The sequence below is a fragment of the Pogona vitticeps genome, chromosome 5, assembly GCF_051106095.1.
Source record: "Pogona vitticeps strain Pit_001003342236 chromosome 5, PviZW2.1, whole genome shotgun sequence".
NCBI lineage: Eukaryota > Metazoa > Chordata > Lepidosauria > Squamata > Agamidae > Pogona > Pogona vitticeps.
The window spans coordinates 173,217,926-173,239,364 of NC_135787.1; the positions used below are offsets into that span (position 1 = coordinate 173,217,926).

Genomic DNA, 21,439 nt, shown 5'->3' on the forward strand with positions numbered 1-21,439 from the left:
TGGTCAAATAAGCTGCCAGATGAGGTGATAACTTTGTAATAATGTGGGAGGAAAGTCTGTTCCTTTATGTTGAGAGATATATCAAGATATAGCCTTCACACACACAGGAAGGGGCTGGAAAATGTGAATGATTCCTTTTGAAGCTAATGCTGTGTTGTGTTCTTGAAAGCTGCACTATTCCCTTCTGAGATCCAAACAGTGATCAAATGGATAGTTACAGGATGTTCATATTGATTATTTTACATCAGAAGGATATGTTTTCTAGACAGTTCATAGAGACTTGCTCCTTTCCAGGGGTGTGTGCATATAAATACCACCCAAGTGTGTGTGTCCATATAAAACCACCCAAGGTGCCAAGCTGAAAACTCCATTCTTCCAAGAAAAATATGCTGTTGACCCTGCAAAGTACTGATGCACCACTAGATTTTGGAAGAACTGTGGTCAGAGGGAGCTCAATCTAGTCCCCACCTGCTCCTTTTCAATCCATCTGGAAGGAGCAACCCCATGCCCCACAATCTGCATCAGCACATAGCCCTTTCCTGTTCCATGTTTCGTTTTTCCTTGCCTAGTTGCTGCAGACAAGACTCTTTTGTATGCTAAAGCCTCACCACTCCGGTGGCAGCAGGGCAGTACTGTACTGTTCTGTTTTATTTCTCTTGGCTAGTGGCCTGTAGGAGGCCATAATGGCTAGTTCAGAATCATTTGAAACGAACAGTAGGGAGCTTTCACATAATACTTCAGAGTGGAAGTTCCTGAACCTTTCAGCATTACACCATGATTTGATTTTCTGAGAAATACTCACACTTTCCCACTTCTCTTTTATTACCACTGAAACCCCTTTAAAGCAAACTAGTCTGTAATTTAAGTTTAAAAACAAACATAAAAACTTGTGAAAGATTATTTCAAATTAAAAAAAATAAGCACAAGTTGTTTTTCTTGAGAAATCCTGAAGTCTAGTACTGATCTGATATAGTTCGTAGTCTCATGTCCCCTTGAAATGCCCTTATCTTTCCTCCCCCCCCCTTCAGTTTGAAAACCAAAGCTCCATAGGATTTGGAAACTGAGAAATTGTTTCTTCTTGTTTGCCTTCAAAGTGGGTTGCAAGTTTATACATTTTTTTGTTTTCACCTGGCCTTCAGGCTTTCCTCTTAGTGCAGGGGTAAAAAACCTGTGGCTCTCCGTATGTTGTGGGTGAGGACTACAACTCCAATCATCCCCAACCGTTGACAAGTCTGGTTTGCAAAAATGGGAGTTATCTGAAGGAGATTAATTTTAGTGGCCAATATACAGTATAGTTATTTTGGTTGTTCTTCCTTTTTATTACTATAATTTAAGTTTCCTCCCCTGTCATGGGTGCCATTGTTATAAAACTGTGGCCCATATCTTATTTAGGAAATGTGGAATGGAAGGGCAAATAGGTGAGCATTCCTCCCTCTCTGGCCATCTCTACGTTGTGTGCCTGGTCTTCCACTGACACAATTGCCCTTTCCCTCCCAATTAGGTACAAGCCTTTATCTTCTAGGTCTCTACTATATTGACAGCATTCAGGGCGGCAATTGTAAAGTGCTTTGAACACATTTTGGAAGACATACATTTTAAGAATGAATTAGTGAATGAATATGGGCTGACACAGAAGTTATTTTTAAGCTACATCTCTCCATTAGAAATGCAGTCTACACCTGCAAACAGTATCATGTGAGAACCCAGAAATCTTAGCAATACAGTAGCACCTTCCACAGTCTTTAAGATTTCAGGGAGGAACAAGACAGTAGAACCGTCTGATTCTTTTGCCAGTGTGTGATTCTTATTTGAGATTCATTAACTTACCTCCCCATCCAGCACTTACAAGCATCTTTGTAGGATATGGCACTGGAGGTCCCTCATTGTTCTGGGCTGGTTTGGAAGGTGGGAACAGAAGCACAAGGGAAGGGCATACATGTAAGGCCATATCCAACACCACGATTTTATCACTCTATGCTTTCAGGCATATGGAAAGAGCTAAGATCAACATTTGCTCTGATTTTCAGCTCCATTGGGTGGAAGCCTCAACCCGTGCGCGTATGTGGGGCCAGGGTTCCAGCTGAAAATGGAGCTAAAGAGGTGCCAACTCCAGCTGCCAGTGCACAGCTCCGATGGAGTTCTGCACATGTGCACACACAGCTTAGAAGGAAGGTTGGCTAAGATTTAGTGATCCACTGCAGCTGAATGCCAGCTTGAATGACTTTGGAAGAAGATTGGATAAATTCAGAAAAGCTTTATCAGCGACTACCCTGTTTCTCTGAAAATAAGACCTAACCTGAAAATAAGCCCTAGTATGATTTTTCAAGATGCTCATAATATAAGCGCTACCCCCAAAATAGGCCCCAGTTAAGTGAAACTCCGCCCTCCACCAATGTGTAGCAACCTGAAGAAGGTGACATGACTGTATTTGAATATATGTAGATTTTTGTACATGAAAAAAATACAACATCTCATTGAAAATAAGCCATAATGCATTTTTGGAGCAAAAATTGATATATAAGACCCTGTCTTATTTTCGGAGAAACATGGTACTCATAAGGGTGGTTATGTAATCATCTCCAATAACAGAAGCTGGAAAATGTGATGCAGATGGTGCCAATTGCACTTTCTGTTAGAAGACTCCTCATAGCCACCTGGTTGGCCACTGTGTGAATATATTGTTGGAATAGATATACCTTTGGTCTGATTGAGAGTGGCTCTTCCTGTATCTGCCCCTGTATTTGTTCACTGTTACTACCACTACGAAATCAGCTTGTATACCATGGTTTGCTATCCAGATCCATCTGTATTTATTATTCCTCAAAATCTAAGAGTGATACAGTGAAAACTGGAAAGAGCTAATGCAGACTGTACCAAGCTTTTGGACAGGGGTGGCAAAGGCCCCATGTGTAATGACAGACTATCTATCCATCTACATGGATAGATAGGCTGCTAAAATCAATGTCTTTTTATAGACTAAGGCTCTTCATCTGCTACAAAATTAGAAACCACAAGTGATGTTTTTCCTAGCTTGGAGATACAGTGACAAGGAAAACTGTACTTGTTGAATTCTGCCTATCATGCACACCTCTTCCTTTTAAATTTTGGGTGTTGTACCCATAGTAATCTGTTTTATAGTAAAAACATATCAGCATTTTCTTTTGAGTAAGCCCCACTGAATTCAGTGGGGTTTATTTTAGAGTCGACATGCATAGGACTGCTATATTTTTCAGTGGCTAATTCCTTCTCTCTTGTTGTCTTGCAGAGCCCCTGAAATCATTCTTGGTTTACCCTTCTGTGAAGCAATTGACATGTGGTCCCTAGGGTGTGTCATTGCAGAACTTTTCTTGGGCTGGCCTTTATATCCAGGAGCTTCAGAGTATGATCAGGTTAGTATTACTGCCACTGCCCCCTTCTAGATTTAAAGAAGGGGGGGGGGGAGTGACAACCACTACATTTGCAATAAAATGCCTTTGGCCATAGTTATCTATGCATATGATGTTGAATTTCAGTATTATTTTCTCTCAGATCTCATGCTGGAACACCAGTTTAGCAATTATATCAATACAATTCAACAAACAGTGCTATTCTATTCCCTTAACATTTCTATAGTAAGAGTTTAGTATCATCTCCACTGATAGATTGGAAAATCAGCTCAGTTTTATACCAGGAATGTCTAAATGGACTTAGTATGTGACTCTAGTCTTTTTCTCCATTTTCCTCTATTTCCTTTTATTAATCTTTCTGTTTTTCTTGTGACCATGAAATGGTCCTAGACATTTTGCTACCTAAAGCTAGATAACAAATGGTCCCATCATTCACCATCATGCCCCATACTAATCAGGTAATTCTGGCACAGCAAAAAATAAAAAATAAAAAATAAAAAAACCCCTATCATGATATCTGATTAAGGACAAAATCCTGCTGAGAAAATCTGGGAAAAATGCAGTTGTAATGGCAATCACACGAGTGAGCTTTTGTTTACCTGTGATTCTTCTCTCTGATGAGCTATTTTTTGTGTGACCTTATTATGAAATTGGGAATGCAACCAGCATGCAAACAAGAAACAAACTACTTTTGCAGTTGCTCTTGGACACACCGTTTTCTTAAAGGGATTATGGCCTAAATAACTATTTCTAGTTCTTTCAAGAAACCCAAAATATACTGAAAAGCCTTCTCCCTGGTCTCAACCAGACATGCATCAGACACTAGTGGGACACATGAGATCTTCCATTGATTATTTTAATGAGTGGTCTAATTATAGTAGTCTAGACATGATGTAACTAGGACACAGGTTACTATGGATAGATTTTCAGCCTCAACCTCAGATTAAAATGAAGGCAATCAGTAGAAGAGGATCAGGATGGTGGTGCCAAACGTGGATGGTCAGTAAACACCTTTTAAAATGCAGTGTGAGCAGGAGGGGAGAGACGAAGCTTACGGTTCATTATTAGGCATGTGAATTTATAACGGTATGGGTAAATCTGTGTGGACAGACAGGCTTTTAAGATGTTGTGTAGTAGAGACATCCACAGTGCTAAGTCTGTCTTGCCTCACCATGTCCTTGGGCCGGTTGTCTACTGTTTTAGAACTTTGCACATCAAAAGTGTGCCTTCGTCTGGTAGTACTGTCTGGTTATTTTTTAATTGCTACTGATTCTAGTGTTTCTCCAGGTCAGATCATGAGCACAATTCAAACTGAAGAGGATTATGCAAATAGTGGCACAGAGGCATTTGCAGGCAATCTGTCCCAGTTTCCTGATACATCCCAAATTGGTGTTGCAGTGGTTAAACAATAAACCATAGTTTTAGAGCTGATGCACAGAAACCTTGGACCTCCAGATGTCTCAGACTAAAATTCCCATAATTCCATGGGGGGGGGGCGAATTAAGGATTGCCACCTCTATTTTAGAATCCTTTCCTTTCTAGGGAGTTCTAAGAATTTTAAGAAGGGATGTGCCTCCCATCAAACCAAGATGACTCTGCTAGGGCCATGGAAGAGCATTTTATATATTAAACAAAAAGATAGCCCACATTTGTCAAAGAGAGACCCTTGCATGAAAACAATAGTTGGGCCGTAGCTAGCTGAACCACTGGAAAATGCCTTGTACCAGATTGGGTGGCTTGTCGAGTACAGTATTGTTTATGCCTGACAGAGATAGATATTTATCATTGTCTATCTGATTCTTTTTACACTGGAGATACCAAAGGTTAAATTTAGAACCTCCTGCCAGCATGATTTTCCTCCACTCCCACATCTATGCATGGAAATTCTTTCATGGGGGTGCACACACACTCCTGGGCACATTGCAGTGCTTGCCAAGACCACATTCAAGGGAGATGTACCTGGACTCTCAAACTAGATTGTTCAAAAAATCTTCTTGACGTTGAGGGGGGGGGCATCAAAGCCAAATATATGAAAAGCACATTTGGTAATAAAAGCCTTCCCTCAAGGCATATATTGCATTCTTCTTTACCTTTGCTACTCATCCCTTATCTCTACATGTCCACAGGCTTCAAAGGCTGAAGAAGTAGTGTAATTAAGCTTAACTGGAGAAGGAAAGATAATTGTGTGGTACCTGGTTATTCTTAATATATAAAAAGTATGATTAATGGTTAAATTCTGTGGGCTTTCCCCTTCCTTTTTGGTGCTTGGTTTGATTTAAGCAGAATTTTCTGTGCATTTACTTCGTTTTCTCATTTTTTTTGCTTCCACCACCCATCCACAACCCTAGCTTGGATTATACCAACATAGATGTGTATTTCTCTTCCTTCTTTGACAGATCCGGTATATTTCACAGACACAGGGCTTGCCAGCTGAGTATTTGTTAAGTGCTGGGACAAAAACAACAAGGTTTTTCAACAGGGATACAGATTCACCGTATCCACTGTGGAGGCTAAAGGTAAGGAAGTGTTTCACATTCTTATCTCATTCCTATCATTTGTATCTTCTAAGCTTGAACGTACCAGTATTCATATTGGAAGCATAAGAATGGGCTGACATATGGGTGATGCTGGGTAGGAGGGGAGAGTAATTTTTGACTACGAATGGGTATAGGAACTTAGAGCTTTGTATCGAAGAAGGTCATCCAGGGATCTGAAGCAAATTCATAAAAAGAGCTTCATAAAATAAATCAGATACAGATTGATCTTGGCCTTCTTTGCAAAGACTTCTCAGACCCTAGAAAAGTTACATATTTGGCCCATTATTCCAGGAATCCCCATGCCATTTGGGAAATGGTTTCATAGAAAGGGAAATTGTACTGAAGATGGGTTTTGACACATTGTCTGAGTCAAAGCTGATTCCCTTAACCACCATGTTGCTTGTATGAAAAACGAGAGGAAAGACTCTAATTGCATTTTTTTACTGTGATAGCTGTGACATCATAACTCAGCATGAGTAAGGCCATGCAATGGTCCAAGTCTAGTAATTAAGTTGATCCATCTCTCCATTCCTTGTATTGATCCTGCAGCCATGTTTCCTAGGATAAAGTCAATTAAGCTTTGACACAAACATTGAAGAAATAATAGATATCTCTCCTTCCGCATAAACAGGAGTGAGGGATATTTTTCACCCTAAAAGTCTCTTTCATTTACCCAGGATTATGCCAGAGGAGAGCATGGTTAAAGCCAAAAACAGAGTTGGCCAAATCATTTTTCAACAGCAAATTGCCAGTGAGGTTCAGAGAGAGGAAAAAGGCCATGAGATTCAATCCAGTGGCTTCCTGGTCTGTCTGGCATATAGCTAGCTGAAACATCCAGCATGTGTATCACATGGCTACCACCCCACCTCTAAATCCTGTGTTGCTGGACCTGCTGGTCACGTCAGATGAAAATTTAGGAGTCAAAGGATGCATAGATCTCTTGTCATTCCTTTCCAGTTTCACATGAGAAGGACGTGATTACTTTGGAGTTGGGCCTACAATGAGAGTAGGTTTTGAAGTGTCCATCTAAAGTAGCAATGAATAGTATGTAAAGATCAAGATGGTTGCAGGTAATTGGCTCTTTCTTGATTCTGAACAGACACCAGATGATCATGAGGCAGAGACGGGGATCAAGTCAAAAGAAGCTAGAAAGTATATTTTCAACTGTTTGGATGATATGGCACAGGTAAGAAACGGCTGAAGAATCATGTTCACTAAAAATTACCAGGCATAGAACCCATCATATAACAGGACTATAAACTCTACTCTCATGCACAGTGTTTGATATTTTGATTTTAGAAGCTCAGGTAATAATGGGGCAGGCGTGACACATACTGTTTATGCAGTTCCTTTCACTTCCCAACAACTGTTGAACAACTACTGTTAACAGTCATCAACATTTACACCTCTTTCCTTTCTATTCCTCTATTCTTGCCCCATCTGAGCATGTGTATAAGTATCTGCCTATCAGGAAACCCTTCCTGCACCTTGTGAAATGGGCTGCAATTTTCAAAAGCTCATGCCAAATAAAACCTACTTAAAGTGCCATAAGAACTTTTGTTCTTTTTATCCCTTGGGTTTTCGCCCTCATGTAAAGTGATTGCAGCTAGTAACCTCCCTGCTACCACTGCACTCACTGGCCTTGTATTACACAATATCTCTGTTCAGTGCTGTATGAAGGAACCTTATACATCTACATGTGCGTAAGAGTTGCAAGCTGATGCAGTGCTGCTTGGTTCACTGCTATTATTTGTGTGAAGAAGCTCTACATGTATGTTAGTGCACATATAGGGTTCCTTCATACAGCTGTTGAATGTGTGACTGGTATGTAAACAGTAGGTAAGATGCCATTATGTTTCCCTCCCAGTACTTTGGTGAGGTGTCCAGCTTTGCCAGGACTGTGGAGGAGGAACATTTGTCTTGCAGAAATGCGCTGAATCCCAGCCTCAAGGTTCATTCATGCAAAAACCTCTGCTAGAAAGAGATGGAAGATACTTCTCTGTTAGGTAGCTGGGCAAAAATGGGCTTGGAGAGGAGAGCGGAGGGGCTTTTTAGGGGCTTCTGTGGGCAAGAAGGGGAACCTGCTTGGGCTAGAGTAGGCTCATAGACTGGAGGTTTCCTTTTCATGCCTTAGAACAGTGGTCCCCAACCTTGGGCCTCCAGATGTTCTTGGACTACAACTCCCAGAAGCCTTCACCACCACCTCTGCTGGCCAGGATTTCTGGGAGAAGTCCAAGAACATCTGGAGGCCCAAGGTTGGGGACCACTGCCTTAGAACATGCTACATTAGAGTATGTAGTGCGAATTGCTCAAGAGTGGATCATGTGGGAAAGTATTCCCCCTCCCCCCAAAAAACCCACTGAATGTCTGAAACTGGTCTCCTTGTCTGATCACATGTAACATCAGAAACAAATGGAGGGGAGTAGTATCACACCCACTAGCTTCCCCATAACCATTTGGCATAACCTGTGGGAGAGCTTAACCATGTACAGATTGTACAAACAGGCACTTGAGTACACTGCCTATTCAAGATACTATGCCAAAAATATATGAAGAGGCAGAATGACCAGAGGGTATAAAACAATATCATTTTGGAGGATCCAGGGCTTCCAGAAATATGGATATATTTCTGATTCAGTTTGCTTTCCAGGTGAATATGACAACAGACTTGGAAGGAAGCGATATGTTGGTGGAAAAGGCAGACCGGCGGGAGTTCATAGATTTGTTAAAGAAGATGTTGACGATAGATGCTGATAAAAGGATAACGCCGATTGAAACACTCAACCACCCATTTGTCACCATGACGCACTTGCTTGATTTCCCCCATAGCACCCAGTATGCATTTTTTTCTTCTTCTCTATTTTGGTTTGGAAATTTTGGAAGGGAGTAATCAATGGTTAGAAGGGCAACCTGCTAGATGTAGTATCTGGATTTTTTCTAAATTTGAGCAAACAGAATGGACACCATCAAAGGCTTGCATACAAAATAGCCCTTGTGCTACTGGAGGAATAGTTTCTTATATTTGGTGGCTCCTGTCCTAGGGAAGATCTGATCTGAGTTACTTTAACAAACTGCAACCGTCCAGATTTTGTTGGATATAATAGCTCGAATTTCTAACTCAGGTTGGATGAAAAAGGTCCACAGACTTTCTTGCTTGATGCACTTACCTTTGACTTTGGAGGGTATTTGGAATGGCCTTACTCCTCATACTTGTCGGAACTGTGTGTTGCAGTAGTTCTGTTTAAAATAGTGTTTTCCATTTTTAATTCAGATGGAGACAGTGACCATGGTAATCCATAGTCATCAGGTGGACTTTCTGGGAAGCTGAATTACAATATCTAGAAAAAACCTTTCAGTCTTTTATAGAATTACAAGTTTCTTAAAAACAGTTATTTTTTTCTGAAACAGATGCAAATAGTAAGCTCCTTGGTAGAGTTACTCCAGGGTAGCTTTACTGTACTTGTTTTAGTTACTGAAAAAGATGAGGTTTTGTAAGGTAGAACATGTGGGTAGAAAATTAACATAGGCCAGTAGGAGGCAGATTCCACATGCAGCAATAAAAAAATAGGAGAGACTTTAATTCCTTTTACAGAAAAAGATTTTCTTATATTAAAAAAATAATAACATAGAAAAGTAGCATCCTTAACAGTAATATATCTTGCAGCCTTAGCCAGTACAACTAATAGTGAGGAATACTTGGAATTGCTTTCCAATAGCATCTGGAGAATCTTACAGTGGTGCCTCGCATTACGACATTAATTCGTTCCAGCAAAATCGCTGAAGAATGAAAACGTCGTAATGCGAAATAAAAAAGCCCATAGAAATGCATTAAAACCTGATTAATGCGTTCCTATGGGCTTGAAACTCACCGTCCAGTGAAGATCCTCCATAGCGCGGCCATTTTCGCTGCCCGTGCAGCGAGGAATCCATCCCAGAAAAGAGCGGGGAGTCTTTTTTTTTACCCGGCGGCCATTTTGAAACCGCTGATCAGCTGGCCGAAAATCGTCGTTTTGCGAGAATGGGTTCCCGAAGCAGGAAATCGATCATTGTAAAGCAAAATTCCCCCATAGGAAACATTGTTTTGCGATCGCTTTTGCGATCGCAAAAACTTCGTCGTAATGGGATTTCATCGTTAAACGGGGCGCTCGTCTTGCGAGGCACCACTGTACTGTGCCCAGCCTGCTTTAACACAGGGGCAGTTAGCTTTTATTCATTTATGGGATCTCTAGTTTTTTATTTATTTATTTAATTTATATGCCGCCCACACTACCCAAAGGTAGTGACCCTATTATTTAAAAAAGAATGGTCACGAATTTTGTTAGTCTGCCTCTGTAATATTGGCCACACCCTATTTTGTGCTGTGATGTCATGACATGGTGCATTTCCCTGCCTTTGCTCAAGATTGTTGGCTGCCATAACAGTATGGGGAAGCCCATGCCACTGAATATCACAACCAAAAGAGGAAGGTGATAGAACATCTGGCTGCCATCAGCTGTATGCTTTCAGATAACATGCATTTCTAATCTTAAGAAGTTAATATATAATCACCTGTGATAAAATACTGAGCTTTTTAGAATCCTGTTAAGAAATGTGAGGTTGGATGTCTTGATCCTGGAAGCATGATCTACGGTAATAGTCCCCCGCCTTCTATTGTTGATTCCATTTAAGGTCTCCTTTTAGTTTTCTTTTTAATTCTGTTGAACATAAAACTACATGCACAATTAAGGGAAGTTCATACATGGTCTTAGGACTATGTTTAAAAAGAAAAAAATTGTAAGGAGTTACTGCTGGGTAACTGTTAAAGACCAGCAGTCGTAACATCAGATCCACACGACGGAGTGAGCTCCCGTTGCTTGTCCCAGCTCCTGCCAACTGAGCCATTCGAAAGCATTTAAATGCAAGTAGGTACTGCCATGATTGAAAGGTAACGGCATTCCGTGTCTAGTCGTGCTGGCCACGTGACCACGGAAACTGTCTACGGACAAACGCTGGCTCTACGGCTTGGAGACGGGGATGAGCACCGCCCCCTAGAGTCGGACATGACTGGACTAAATGTCAAGGGGAACCTTTACCTAACTATTAAAGAGTGGTAAATGTACTGGAGATGCTGCTTTGGGACTGATCCAAAGTAAAGTTTCAGGAGATGGGGAGGCATCTAGCATTCCTAGAATGTTTAAAATTGCTAAGGTATAGTTTTAAGATTTTAATACAACTCAAGACAAGAAGCAACAATCTGCATGGCGAACAAGCAGGGGGTCTGTTAATCGTGGTGTTTACATAACTGATGTTCAGATATTTGATGAATTTACACCTTTAAGTGTTAAGATGTATCAACACTACATACATGTGTCTGTTTCGTATCAGCTTAACTGACACAGCTACTGTCAAAATACTCCTGGGAAGTGTAGTTTGGAGAGTATGATTGTGTTAAGAAGCCTAGTGTGTTGCCTCTCACCTTGCAATCTAAATTACAGTTTCAAATGTTCTCTAGGAAAAAAATAATGTCTATCAAATAGTTTTAAATTTGTAACATAGCAATGGCAGTGGTGACATGGCTTATAGCTCTTTACAGTCAATTCCTGAACTTGCCTATCAGACAAACGAGCATTTTTTGCTTCTTACACACTTTCCCTCTGCAAACAGTGTCAAGTCCTGTTTCCAAAATATGGAGATTTGCAAGCGTCGAGTGAACATGTATGACACAGTGAATCAGAGCAAAACACCATTTATCACTCATGTGGCCCCAAGTACATCAACCAACCTAACCATGACCTTCAACAACCAGCTGAATACAGTCCATAACCAGGTAAGTGGATTCACTAGTACCCCTTTCCCCCTAAAATAAGACCTAACCTGAAAATAAGCCCTATTATGATTTTTCAGGATGCTTGTAATCTAAGCCTTACCCCAAAAATGAGCCCCAGTTAAGTGAAAGCCCGTCTTCCACCATTGTGCAGCAACCAGAAGAAGATGACATAACTGTATTTGAATATATGTAGATTGTTGTGCATGAAAAAAATAAAACATCTCTTGAAAATAAGCCATGATGCATTTTTGGAGCAAAATTTAATATAAGACCTTGTCTTATTTTCAGGGAAACAGGGTATATGTGTTGGACAGGAGTGGACACATGTTTAGTTAGCTGTCTTGTACACTTTGGTAGCAGAATGTATTTATTTCCGCTACTTTACCACCTGTTTCTATGGTCGTAACAGGCTTAAGGTGGCTGTCTTTTTTCTCATTGGAGGGGATTTGTATATTCCTCACTTGTGTGACTCTGATAGTTGTCCCAAAACTGTGTTTTTATTTAATTTAATAAAATTTACTTCTTTAATTTTTTAGATAGAAACAGTTATGTCACTTCATCTCTTTTCATACTCTTTTTCACTTATGGACAGACAAGAAATATAGATTATTTTCTTTTTCTTCTGTGTCTGGCTCACACATACTTATGTGTGGTTTGTGCACATACATTGCATGGGATGCTGGGTCTAACATAATCCTGACCTAGACTCTATTTTCTGTCTTTTGGAGTGGCAGGTGAATACTTCAGTGTGTGTGCATGCGTATGTGGTCACTTGTGTACAAAAAGTGGAACAGGCTATTAACAAAAAATTCCTCATCCTAACTTATCCCTAGCTTCTTCCTTTTTACTCATTCTTTTCTTTCCCTCTTTCAGTTTTTTTTTTCTTTTCCTTTTTAAAGTTAGTTTAGTAGGGTTTTATTTCATATTTTTTTCTTTAAAGAAAGCCTTGCCTTTTCCAACATTACCATCTCCTTCATATTTTGTTTTTATTTTATTTTAAATCCCACCGTTCCTTTAGGCCACCACCCTGGCTCCCACCTCTACCACCAGTGCCACTATTTCCTTAACCAACCCTGAGGTCTCCATACTAAACTACCAATCTGCACTCTACCAGCCCTCGGCAGCATCCATGGCCGCGGTGGCCCAGAGGAGTGTCCCCCTGCAAACAGGAACGGCGCAGATATGTGCTCGCCCTGACCCTTTCCAGCAAGCCCTCATTGTATGTCCTCCAGGCTTTCAAGGTAAGAGACATAGACCTCTTCGCTGCAGCCGGTTGCTCCTTTGTTTTGATCTTGTCTCATCTGAAGGGCTCCTACAACATCTCTCTGTCAGGTCCCTAGCATGAAGACAACTTCCATAGAATGAGATGTGGCAGGGTATACATTTTAACATAAGTAAATAAATAAACAGCAAACCTACAAATGGCATGTCATTGCATCAAGCAGGCAGAAGAGGTCACAGTTTGGAGGGACAGCACCTGCTTTATTTGTAGAAGACCCCAGATTCAGTCTGTGGAGCAGGAGACAGCTCCCTGGGATGAAGGTCTAATTGAATTCTCACTTGCATACACATTGAGGAATGGGCTCACTAATGCTATTCCATGGTGACTAACAATATTTGATATTTGCTGCTGAGGGTTCTCAAGCTTCTGCAATTTGGCAGCATCTATTGTGGTCCTTTGTGGTGCAGAGTGACCAGAGAGCCCTCCAGCATCATAGAGGATCTCCTTTTCCCCACTGTCTCCTTTCGTTCTGGAAGGGAGGAAGAGCAAAAGAAAGTTTTTGTGCTGACATCAAATTCTGGCAGCGTTGTTCTTTCAGTGATAGCAGCACCACTGTTATTGATGCAAAGGCAGAACAGACGGTGGGTTCTTCAAAGAACAACTGGCAATGAGACCACATGCATTCCACAGGTCATATGTCTTCCATCCAACGCCCACAGACTCACATTTAAAATGGTGGAGTAGTTAAAACAATATAGTGTAGCAACATTTATCATGCAGTTGTGAGTGTAGCATAGTTTTATGCGGATCACTAGTCTGGCTCCATTCAGTGTTCTCAGAAGTGTGGCATCCAGAACACATATCTGTGGGAATAATTACCAATATCCCTAGTATTTTGTGTGTGTGTTATGTGCTGTCAAATTAGAACAAAATTACAATGACTCTAATAGGGCTTTCAGGATAAATGAGATATTGGTTACCAGTTCCATCTGCACCCCCATCCCAGTGTGTGTCTGTGGCCAAGCAACGATTCAGATCCATTTACGCCTGAGTCCTAGTCCATCACTCTATCTACCATACCACACTAGGTATCTTAACATTTGTTTAAATTATTTGTATGCCACCTTTCTCCCCACAGGGGACCCTAAAATAAAATATCTATTTTGCTTGGTAACAATTTATTCTATTTCAGATTTCCTTTCTGTAGTTCATTTGGTTGTGAGGGTTTGCTGAAGATTTTAATCTGTTTGCTATGTTCCTACCATGCCCTAACTCTGCTTGACTGTCATAGGAGTTGTCATAGGACCAGCCCTGAGATGTAGGTCAGGCTGAAGTAGCACAACTGGCCAAGGATCAGGCAGTGCATATCATGGCTCATCAGGAATGTATACCTGGATATTCCAGGTCCCAGTCCAGCATTTTAACCCGTATGTCCGATTAACTGTCATACCAGTTGGGTGACAATATCATGCGGTCATTGCAATTTTAAGTGGGAGTTTGCTTCATTGTTCTTTTAGGAGTTGGTGCATTTCTGCTTCGGCCTCTTTTTCAAGAACTGTACTTGTCTTTTAACATCTGGGCTCATCTGTTGTCTAGAAGCGCGAATCACTGCCACCTGACTCCATTCCCCACCCCACTCCCAGTCTCTCTCTTTTTCATTTTTACTCAAAGATATTAAAGTTCTTTGCAGATATTGATGTCTCGGCACACTGCTGCGCAGCAGACGTTTTATCCTTTTTATGTGGGGTTAAAATAACATAAAAGAGCTCCAGGGTGAAATCTTGAAAAGTCCCCTGAGTCTTATTTACAAAAGCTACAAAAGGCATTTGCCTATTCTGGGCAAATTTTTATCCTCAATGATTTTGTCAGCTCAAAAGGCACAAAGCGACCAGGCCAGCGGAAAGGATGATAGACTGTTGGAGTCTTAATTTCTACCCTGGCTTTTAGCAACAGGCACTGCTTCCTTTGGAACTTCAGTGTCTCTTTTTCAGCTGCTGTCTCAAACTAGCTTGTACTGGGGAATTGTTGGGAGGTGGTGTCAATGAATTCATTGGCTTTGTTTTATTTATGTCCCGCTCCTTCTCAGTGGCTGGGGTGGGGAAGCAACTTTGCAAAACAGAACAGAATAGAATGGAAGAAACACAAAGCAAAATAGAAGAGAACAAAACAAAATAAACACATATTTTCCACCCTTTTTGTGGCCAAAACATGTATGTTTTTACATTCATTGTTAAAACATTATTTCGAAAGAAGGAAGGAAGGACATGCATATAGGGGTAATTTTCATTCTGACCATAACATACAAGGTGGCAAGATTTCCCCAGTCATAATCTCAACAAGATGGAGAAATTATTCCTAATTCTGATATCTGCGTAGAGTATCAAAGGATTTTGGGGGGATCATGGAAAAAAAGTGATAAATTCCATTCCACCCACTCCCTTTATTGCAAAGAAAACTGACACCCTGCGATTACCATTAAGCTTAAAAATAAAAAAACTTATTCTAGTGATGGAACTATTTAATTAGGAAAAAGATTATTAACAAGAGATATAACAACTGTCTTCAAATATTTGGGGGGGGGGGTTGTCACAAATCTGTGTTCTCCTGAAGCAACAGGTCCAAATTATAAGAAAAGGAATTTCAACTAAACTTGGGGGAAAAGGTCCTGAATATGAAAACTGTTCAAAAACAAAACTACATTGGCATGGGTTTGGTCTACACTAGATTACTTTTGAGGCCTCTTCCATCTGTCACTCTCTGAGAGGCAGTCCAAAATATGCAATGAAATCATACATTAAAACACTCTCTAATAAATACAAAAAATACAATAAACACTGTCCCCAGTTAAAACCGCCTTTAAATAAATATACATAAATTAAAACCCATTTGAACATCTCACGACAAAATTCACACTAGTAGAAGGCAGCTTTATATAATTCAGTCCTAATTAGCTTTCTAAAAACAGAGAAGGCTGGTGCCTGGCAAACCTCTGTAGGAGGCTTGTCCCAGAGAGAAGGGGCCATGACTAAGGAAGCTCAGTTCCTCGTGTTCACTTTTTTGGCCTCCTTAGGTGTTGCAGTTCTTAAGATCAAGGACTGCGAGGAGCATGTGGAATGGGTGGCTATTTTGTGGGAAAGATATTCTGCCAAATATTGAGGTCCTAAACCATGATGAGCTTTATAGGTTATGACTAGCACCTTAAAAGTAGAAGGGCACAGAATTATTCTTTGCTGCTGCTAACATCTAGAGCCGTACATCTTTCCTCCTGAAATCCCCTCTGTCAGTGTGGTGCAGCAGTAAAAACGTTGGACTGGCAGATCTTAATATATACCCATGCTAAATTATGAAACTCCTTGGGTAGCCTTGGCCCCGTCACTTTTTGTCAGCCTTACCTAACTGACTGTTTTTTTCAACTATAAAGAAGGTTAGAGGTATACTGTTTTGAGCTTGTAGAGCAAATGTGGGATAGAAATAAAACCAACAGAATAATAAAATTAATCATTCCATGGATGGGTTTTCAGGATACAGGTGAGGAGGAAAAGCAGCTGTCAGTAAGAGTGTAACTGTCAAACTATGGCTAGCAGAGAAAAAAACCATAAGCTCAGATCTGCCTTTGTTTTGTATCCCTAGAACCTCTAAAATGTCAAGACAAAAATGTCCAGGAGGTAGCCATGTTAGTCCGCTGAAGAAGAAAAAAACTTGAAGACTAATCAGGGCTTTTTTGGGTTTTTTGCATAACCTTTTGTGGACTGCAACCCACTTCTTCCGATGTCAGGCAAAAATTCTTCCTTGAGAACTTTCAGCTGAACCTTAGTTTTTACTGAAAGCTATTACCTTAAGGTTATCTTGTCAAGAGGTGGTCCTCCCAATCCCTGCTATGTAGTGAAAAAGACCCTATGATATAAACCAGGCTGACAAAGAATGGGACCTTTTGGAGTTCATAGGGCCGGTATAAATCAGAAGCAGCTTGACAACACATCACCACCACCACCACCACCTGGAGAGCCATTGTGTCTGAAAGCCAGTCTGGAAATATAGTAAAGAAACATACAAATAAAATAAAGCATCGAGTGAAATTACAGTGAACCTGCACCACTCGTTTCTTTCCAAGTCGTTGAATGTCAACCAGCTGGAAAATGCCCAGGTTCTGGCCTTAGAAATCCCCTGAGAGAAGTAGACCCTATTCAGAATATTTCTGCACATGTCCTTGGTTTTTGAATGTGGGCATGTATGGGATGTGTTCCCCAGCTTGTTGCCCTCAACATGTGCTGAATTACAACACACACACCCCAGTCCAGAGGCAGCTCTTGAATTCCTGCTTTTAGTTATGGTGTTCAAACATGAATGGTGTGCATAGCATTTAAGGTACCTATTCCTAGGAAAGGAATTGATGTCTAAGTCTTTTATTTTTTTTCTTCTTTTCCTTGTCCAGGATTGCAGACTTCCCCTTCAAAGCATGCTGGGTATTCTGTTCGGATGGAGAATGCTGTGCCAATAGTTACTCAGGCTCCAGGGGCTCAGCCCCTTCAGATCCAGCCAGGACTTTTAGCACAGGTACATTTTCATTCTCATGGATTGATTTTCCTCCACCTTTCAACTGTAATGGGAAAAACTGGATGCAAAGCTAAACCTTCTCTGTGTAATCAACAGAAGAATAGTCCATGTGTGTGGATATTAATATGGATTTGGAACATTAGCATGTCTGCAATATCATTGCTTTTCTTTCTCCAGCTTTTCTTTCCTTTGGATTTCTCTCACAGAACCTTGAGAGGAGAATGTGTGTTCATGAAATCTTACTACCTACCTTTTTTCTTTAATCTGCCTGCCCCAAGGTCAACAGTAGGTACTGCAGATAAACCAGCTACTCTGTGTCCTTTCTTCACTATATTAAGAAAGGCCTGACCACTCAAATGCTGAGGCAGGGCAGGGAAGCCTATGGCATTGCCAGTGAGTGGGCAGTCACCTGGAGGAGGCAGAGGAAGCAAACATGCTGCTGCCAGTGAGTGGGCAATACGGGAGGGAATGACGGAGGGGAAGGAAGTGCCCAGCATGATGGAACACCTGTGCGGGCACCAGGCCGAACTGCCAAACTGCGGTTCATATCTGTCTAACTTACAGCAACCCTAACAGAGCTTTTGAGGTAAGCGAGATATTTGAGGAATAGTTGTACCAGTTCTGCCACTCCTAATGAATTTCCATGGGGATTCAATCCCAGGTCTCTTGACTTTTAGTAGTCTGTCACTCTATCCACTATACCACACTGGGCACCAGAATGTATATGCCTGGAAGAACATTCTCGTATTCTAAGGCATCAATAGCTTCCCAGGTCCTGCCAAAGCATTGACTTGCTTGGATAGCATTCCAGCATGTGTTCGTTCAGCTTTCCTTTTGCCAGCTGCCAGCCCAGCTTATCTTGGAAAGACAGTATGGAACAAAAGTTGAAGCTTGCATGATTTATTCTCATTAGCTAGGTGCCGCCTCCCATTCCCACAGACAGTCTTTGTGAAAGAGCTGTCTCTGACGTGAATGAAGTCCACTTCTGTGAAAGCCTGCCATCTTTTTCCAAGCATTGCAGTTGAGAGAAAAACTATCTTTCTCATTTAAAAATAAAAGGTGAAGCATTTGAAAGCAGGACAAGAAAGTGTAAGCATTTCAGTCAAGAGAAAGAAAGGAAAATTTGCAAACATAAATATGTAAAATATTTGCCTAAAAGTACCGTGTGAAATGAGTTGAAGTGCCCAGTCATGAGCATACATAATCTCACACAGTTTCAAAACTCAGACCCAAACATCTTACAGATCTCTTAATTGGACTTTTTTTTTTTTTTTTGGACTTATATACCGCCCCATAGCGCTACAAGCACTCTCCGGGCGGTTTACAATTTTAATTATACAGGCTACACATTGCCCCCCCAGCAAGCTGGGTACTCATTTTACTGACCTCGGAAGGATGGAAGGCTGAGTCAATCTTGAGCCGGCTACCTGGGATTTGAATCCCAGGTCGTGAGCCCAGTTTTAGCTGCAGTACAGCGTTTTAACCACTGCGCCACGAGGTAATTTCATCTGGCAGGCTAAAAGTTAATCATGAAGACAGATATTGTTATATTGTAGTACCATTTAAATGGTGATTTTTTTTTTTTAAAGGTGAGGCACTCAGACTATGTCAAGCTATCAAATTCTGTATTTGAGACCTTTTCTAATATAAAGGTCAATTCCTCTGGTCAATTATGATACATTAAAAAGAACCCAATGAGTACTTCTCTTCACTTGTCACAGAAAAAAACCCTAAGATTATTTATTGTGGCATAAAACTCTCATAACTTAACAAAGGGTTTCAAAAGTTGTTTCCTTGGACTGCAGCTCCAGAATTTCCCAGCCAACATGGGCAGTAATACACAGTAGTGGTATGAGGCTAGCCATACAACTGATGGGGCCGACTCCAGGCCATGAATACTGTATCCACCAATAACCCCACAACCTTGTATGTGTCCACTATGAAAAATGTTCTGCTGAGTTCAGTGGGATCCCTCTGCCCAAAAATTCAACACAGGATTGCAGCCTCAATTCGTTATCTTTTAAGGTCCCATGAGATTCTGTTCCTGCGACAGGTAGGCTGTCTTGATAACTGGGCACAAGATCTTTGTTAAATGTTTGCTCCCTCTAGAGTTTCTAAAAGAGGGGGAATAGAGACTGAAGTAACAAATGAAAAGACTTTTTTACATCATTTGTGTTGCAATTGAGGAGTATGTTCTGTTGTACCCAGTGGGACTTCAACTACATCTGAACACATACCTGATTGCTTTGGAATGTGGTACCATATGGATAGGACAGTAAAAAAATAATGGGCTAGTAAATTGATACATTTATGAGGCTTAAAACCATATTATCACGTTCTCAAAATGATCAGAACAAGGCTGATTCTTACCGGAAAAGTGGATAATCTTGGGTAACCCAGGTGTTCTTGCACTGCAGTTCCCAGAAACTTTCAACAGCAGTTGTGCTGGCCAGGATTTCTGGGTGTTGCATGTAGGTTACCCAAGACTGGGAAACATTGGTCTAAATCAGTGGTCCCCAAACTTGGACCTCCAGATGTTCTTGGACTTCAACTCCCAGAAATCCTGGCCAACAAAGGTGGTGGTGAAGGCTTCTGGGAGTTGTAGTTCAAGAACATCTGGAGGCCCAAGGTTGGGGACCACAGGTCTAGATGATAACCAGTTATATTCTCTTGTATAACTTCCATTCATTCCATTTGGTGCCAGAAAAACCTAACTTAGGAAGAATATTCCATATGGGATGCCACAACTGAAAAGCCTCTGTCTCTGGCTGTCACCTCTATTAGAACAATATATAATTCCTGGCATCTCTGATTTTAAAAGACTCACTCAGTCCATCTATGGATGACTTGGAAATTAGAGAGGGAATAGTGCCATAATTATGTACTGAGTCTTGGAAAATCCAGTCTATTGTCCCTGTTAAGAAATAAACTTATGAGTGTCTTGAGCCAGTAATTTGGTCTCACCTTTACCTACTTCAGTCAGGGACATGTTGGCGCTGTGGGCTAAACCGCAGAAGCCTGTGCTGCAGGGTCAGAAGACCAGCAATCGTAAGATCGAATCCACGCAACGGAGTGAGCGCCCGTCACTTTGTCCCAGCTCCTCGCCAACCTAGCAATTCGAAAGCATGTAAATGCGAGTAGATAAATAGGTACCACCTCAGTGGGAAGGTAAAACGGCGTTCCCCAGTCACGCTGGCCATGTGACAATGGAAGCTGTCTTCGGACAAACGCTGGCTCTACGGCTTGAAAACGGGATGAGCACTACTCCCTAGAGTCGGACACGACTGGACTAAAAATGTCAAGGGGAACCTTTATCTTTACCTGACTTACTTCACAGGGTTGATGTAGGGGGAGGGGATGAAGAGAAGGAAAGCTGTTTTTCTCCTGCCTTGCTGGAAAAATTGGGATATTTATATACAGTAAATAATTAGAAAGACTGTTGTCAGTACGAGCTGGATGCGCCAGTATTTTGACTAAGAACATTACAAAAAAAAAAAAAAAAAAAAAAAAGAATGAAGATAGTGGTCACAGTAGGAAACACTCCTGCTCAGTTCCTCACAAGCAGAATGAAGCTGAGCACAGCCCTCCTCTAAACAAACTTCTAGCATAAGGAGTCATACTAGACCTACATAGCGAACCCTGGCAACCTGTGTCTTGTGTATGGTTTGCAGGCCCTGCAGTAAATAGGGCAGGGGCAGTAGGATCTTTGCATCCCCATGGGAATTTTGCAATACTCTAGCCAAGAGGGAAGGGGACTTGAGTTGTGAGACTTGCTGTCAAGTCAGATTTAAGTCGCACCAGTGACTCGGCTCTGACTTGACTTTTTTTTTTCAATGATTCGGACTCAACTCACAACTTGAAACCCACGCACACCCTCCCTTTTTTTCTGGGGAAGAAATCTTCTTTTTAATAGGGACTCAGGCTTGGGACTCAG

The 21,439-nt window shown here is 41.2% G+C and overlaps 1 protein-coding gene across 4 annotated transcripts in view; it reads left to right on the forward strand.

The window, feature by feature from the left end:
* Positions 1–21,439, forward strand: part of HIPK2 (homeodomain interacting protein kinase 2) — a 183,442-nt gene that overhangs the window by 135,760 nt on the left and 26,243 nt on the right. For 2 of the 4 annotated variants that reach the window (XM_072999990.2, XM_072999991.2), the window contains exons 3-9: positions 3,266–3,389; positions 5,783–5,902; positions 7,023–7,109; positions 8,574–8,758; positions 11,567–11,729; positions 12,748–12,970; positions 17,384–17,505. In XM_072999990.2, coding sequence (XP_072856091.1) covers positions 3,266–3,389; positions 5,783–5,902; positions 7,023–7,109; positions 8,574–8,758; positions 11,567–11,729; positions 12,748–12,970; positions 17,384–17,505 — 1,024 coding nt within the window. The remainder of the gene's footprint in view (positions 1–3,265; positions 3,390–5,782; positions 5,903–7,022; positions 7,110–8,573; positions 8,759–11,566; positions 11,730–12,747; positions 12,971–17,383; positions 17,506–21,439) is intronic. The other 2 variants (XM_072999992.2, XM_072999993.2) reach the window with 1 other exon arrangement.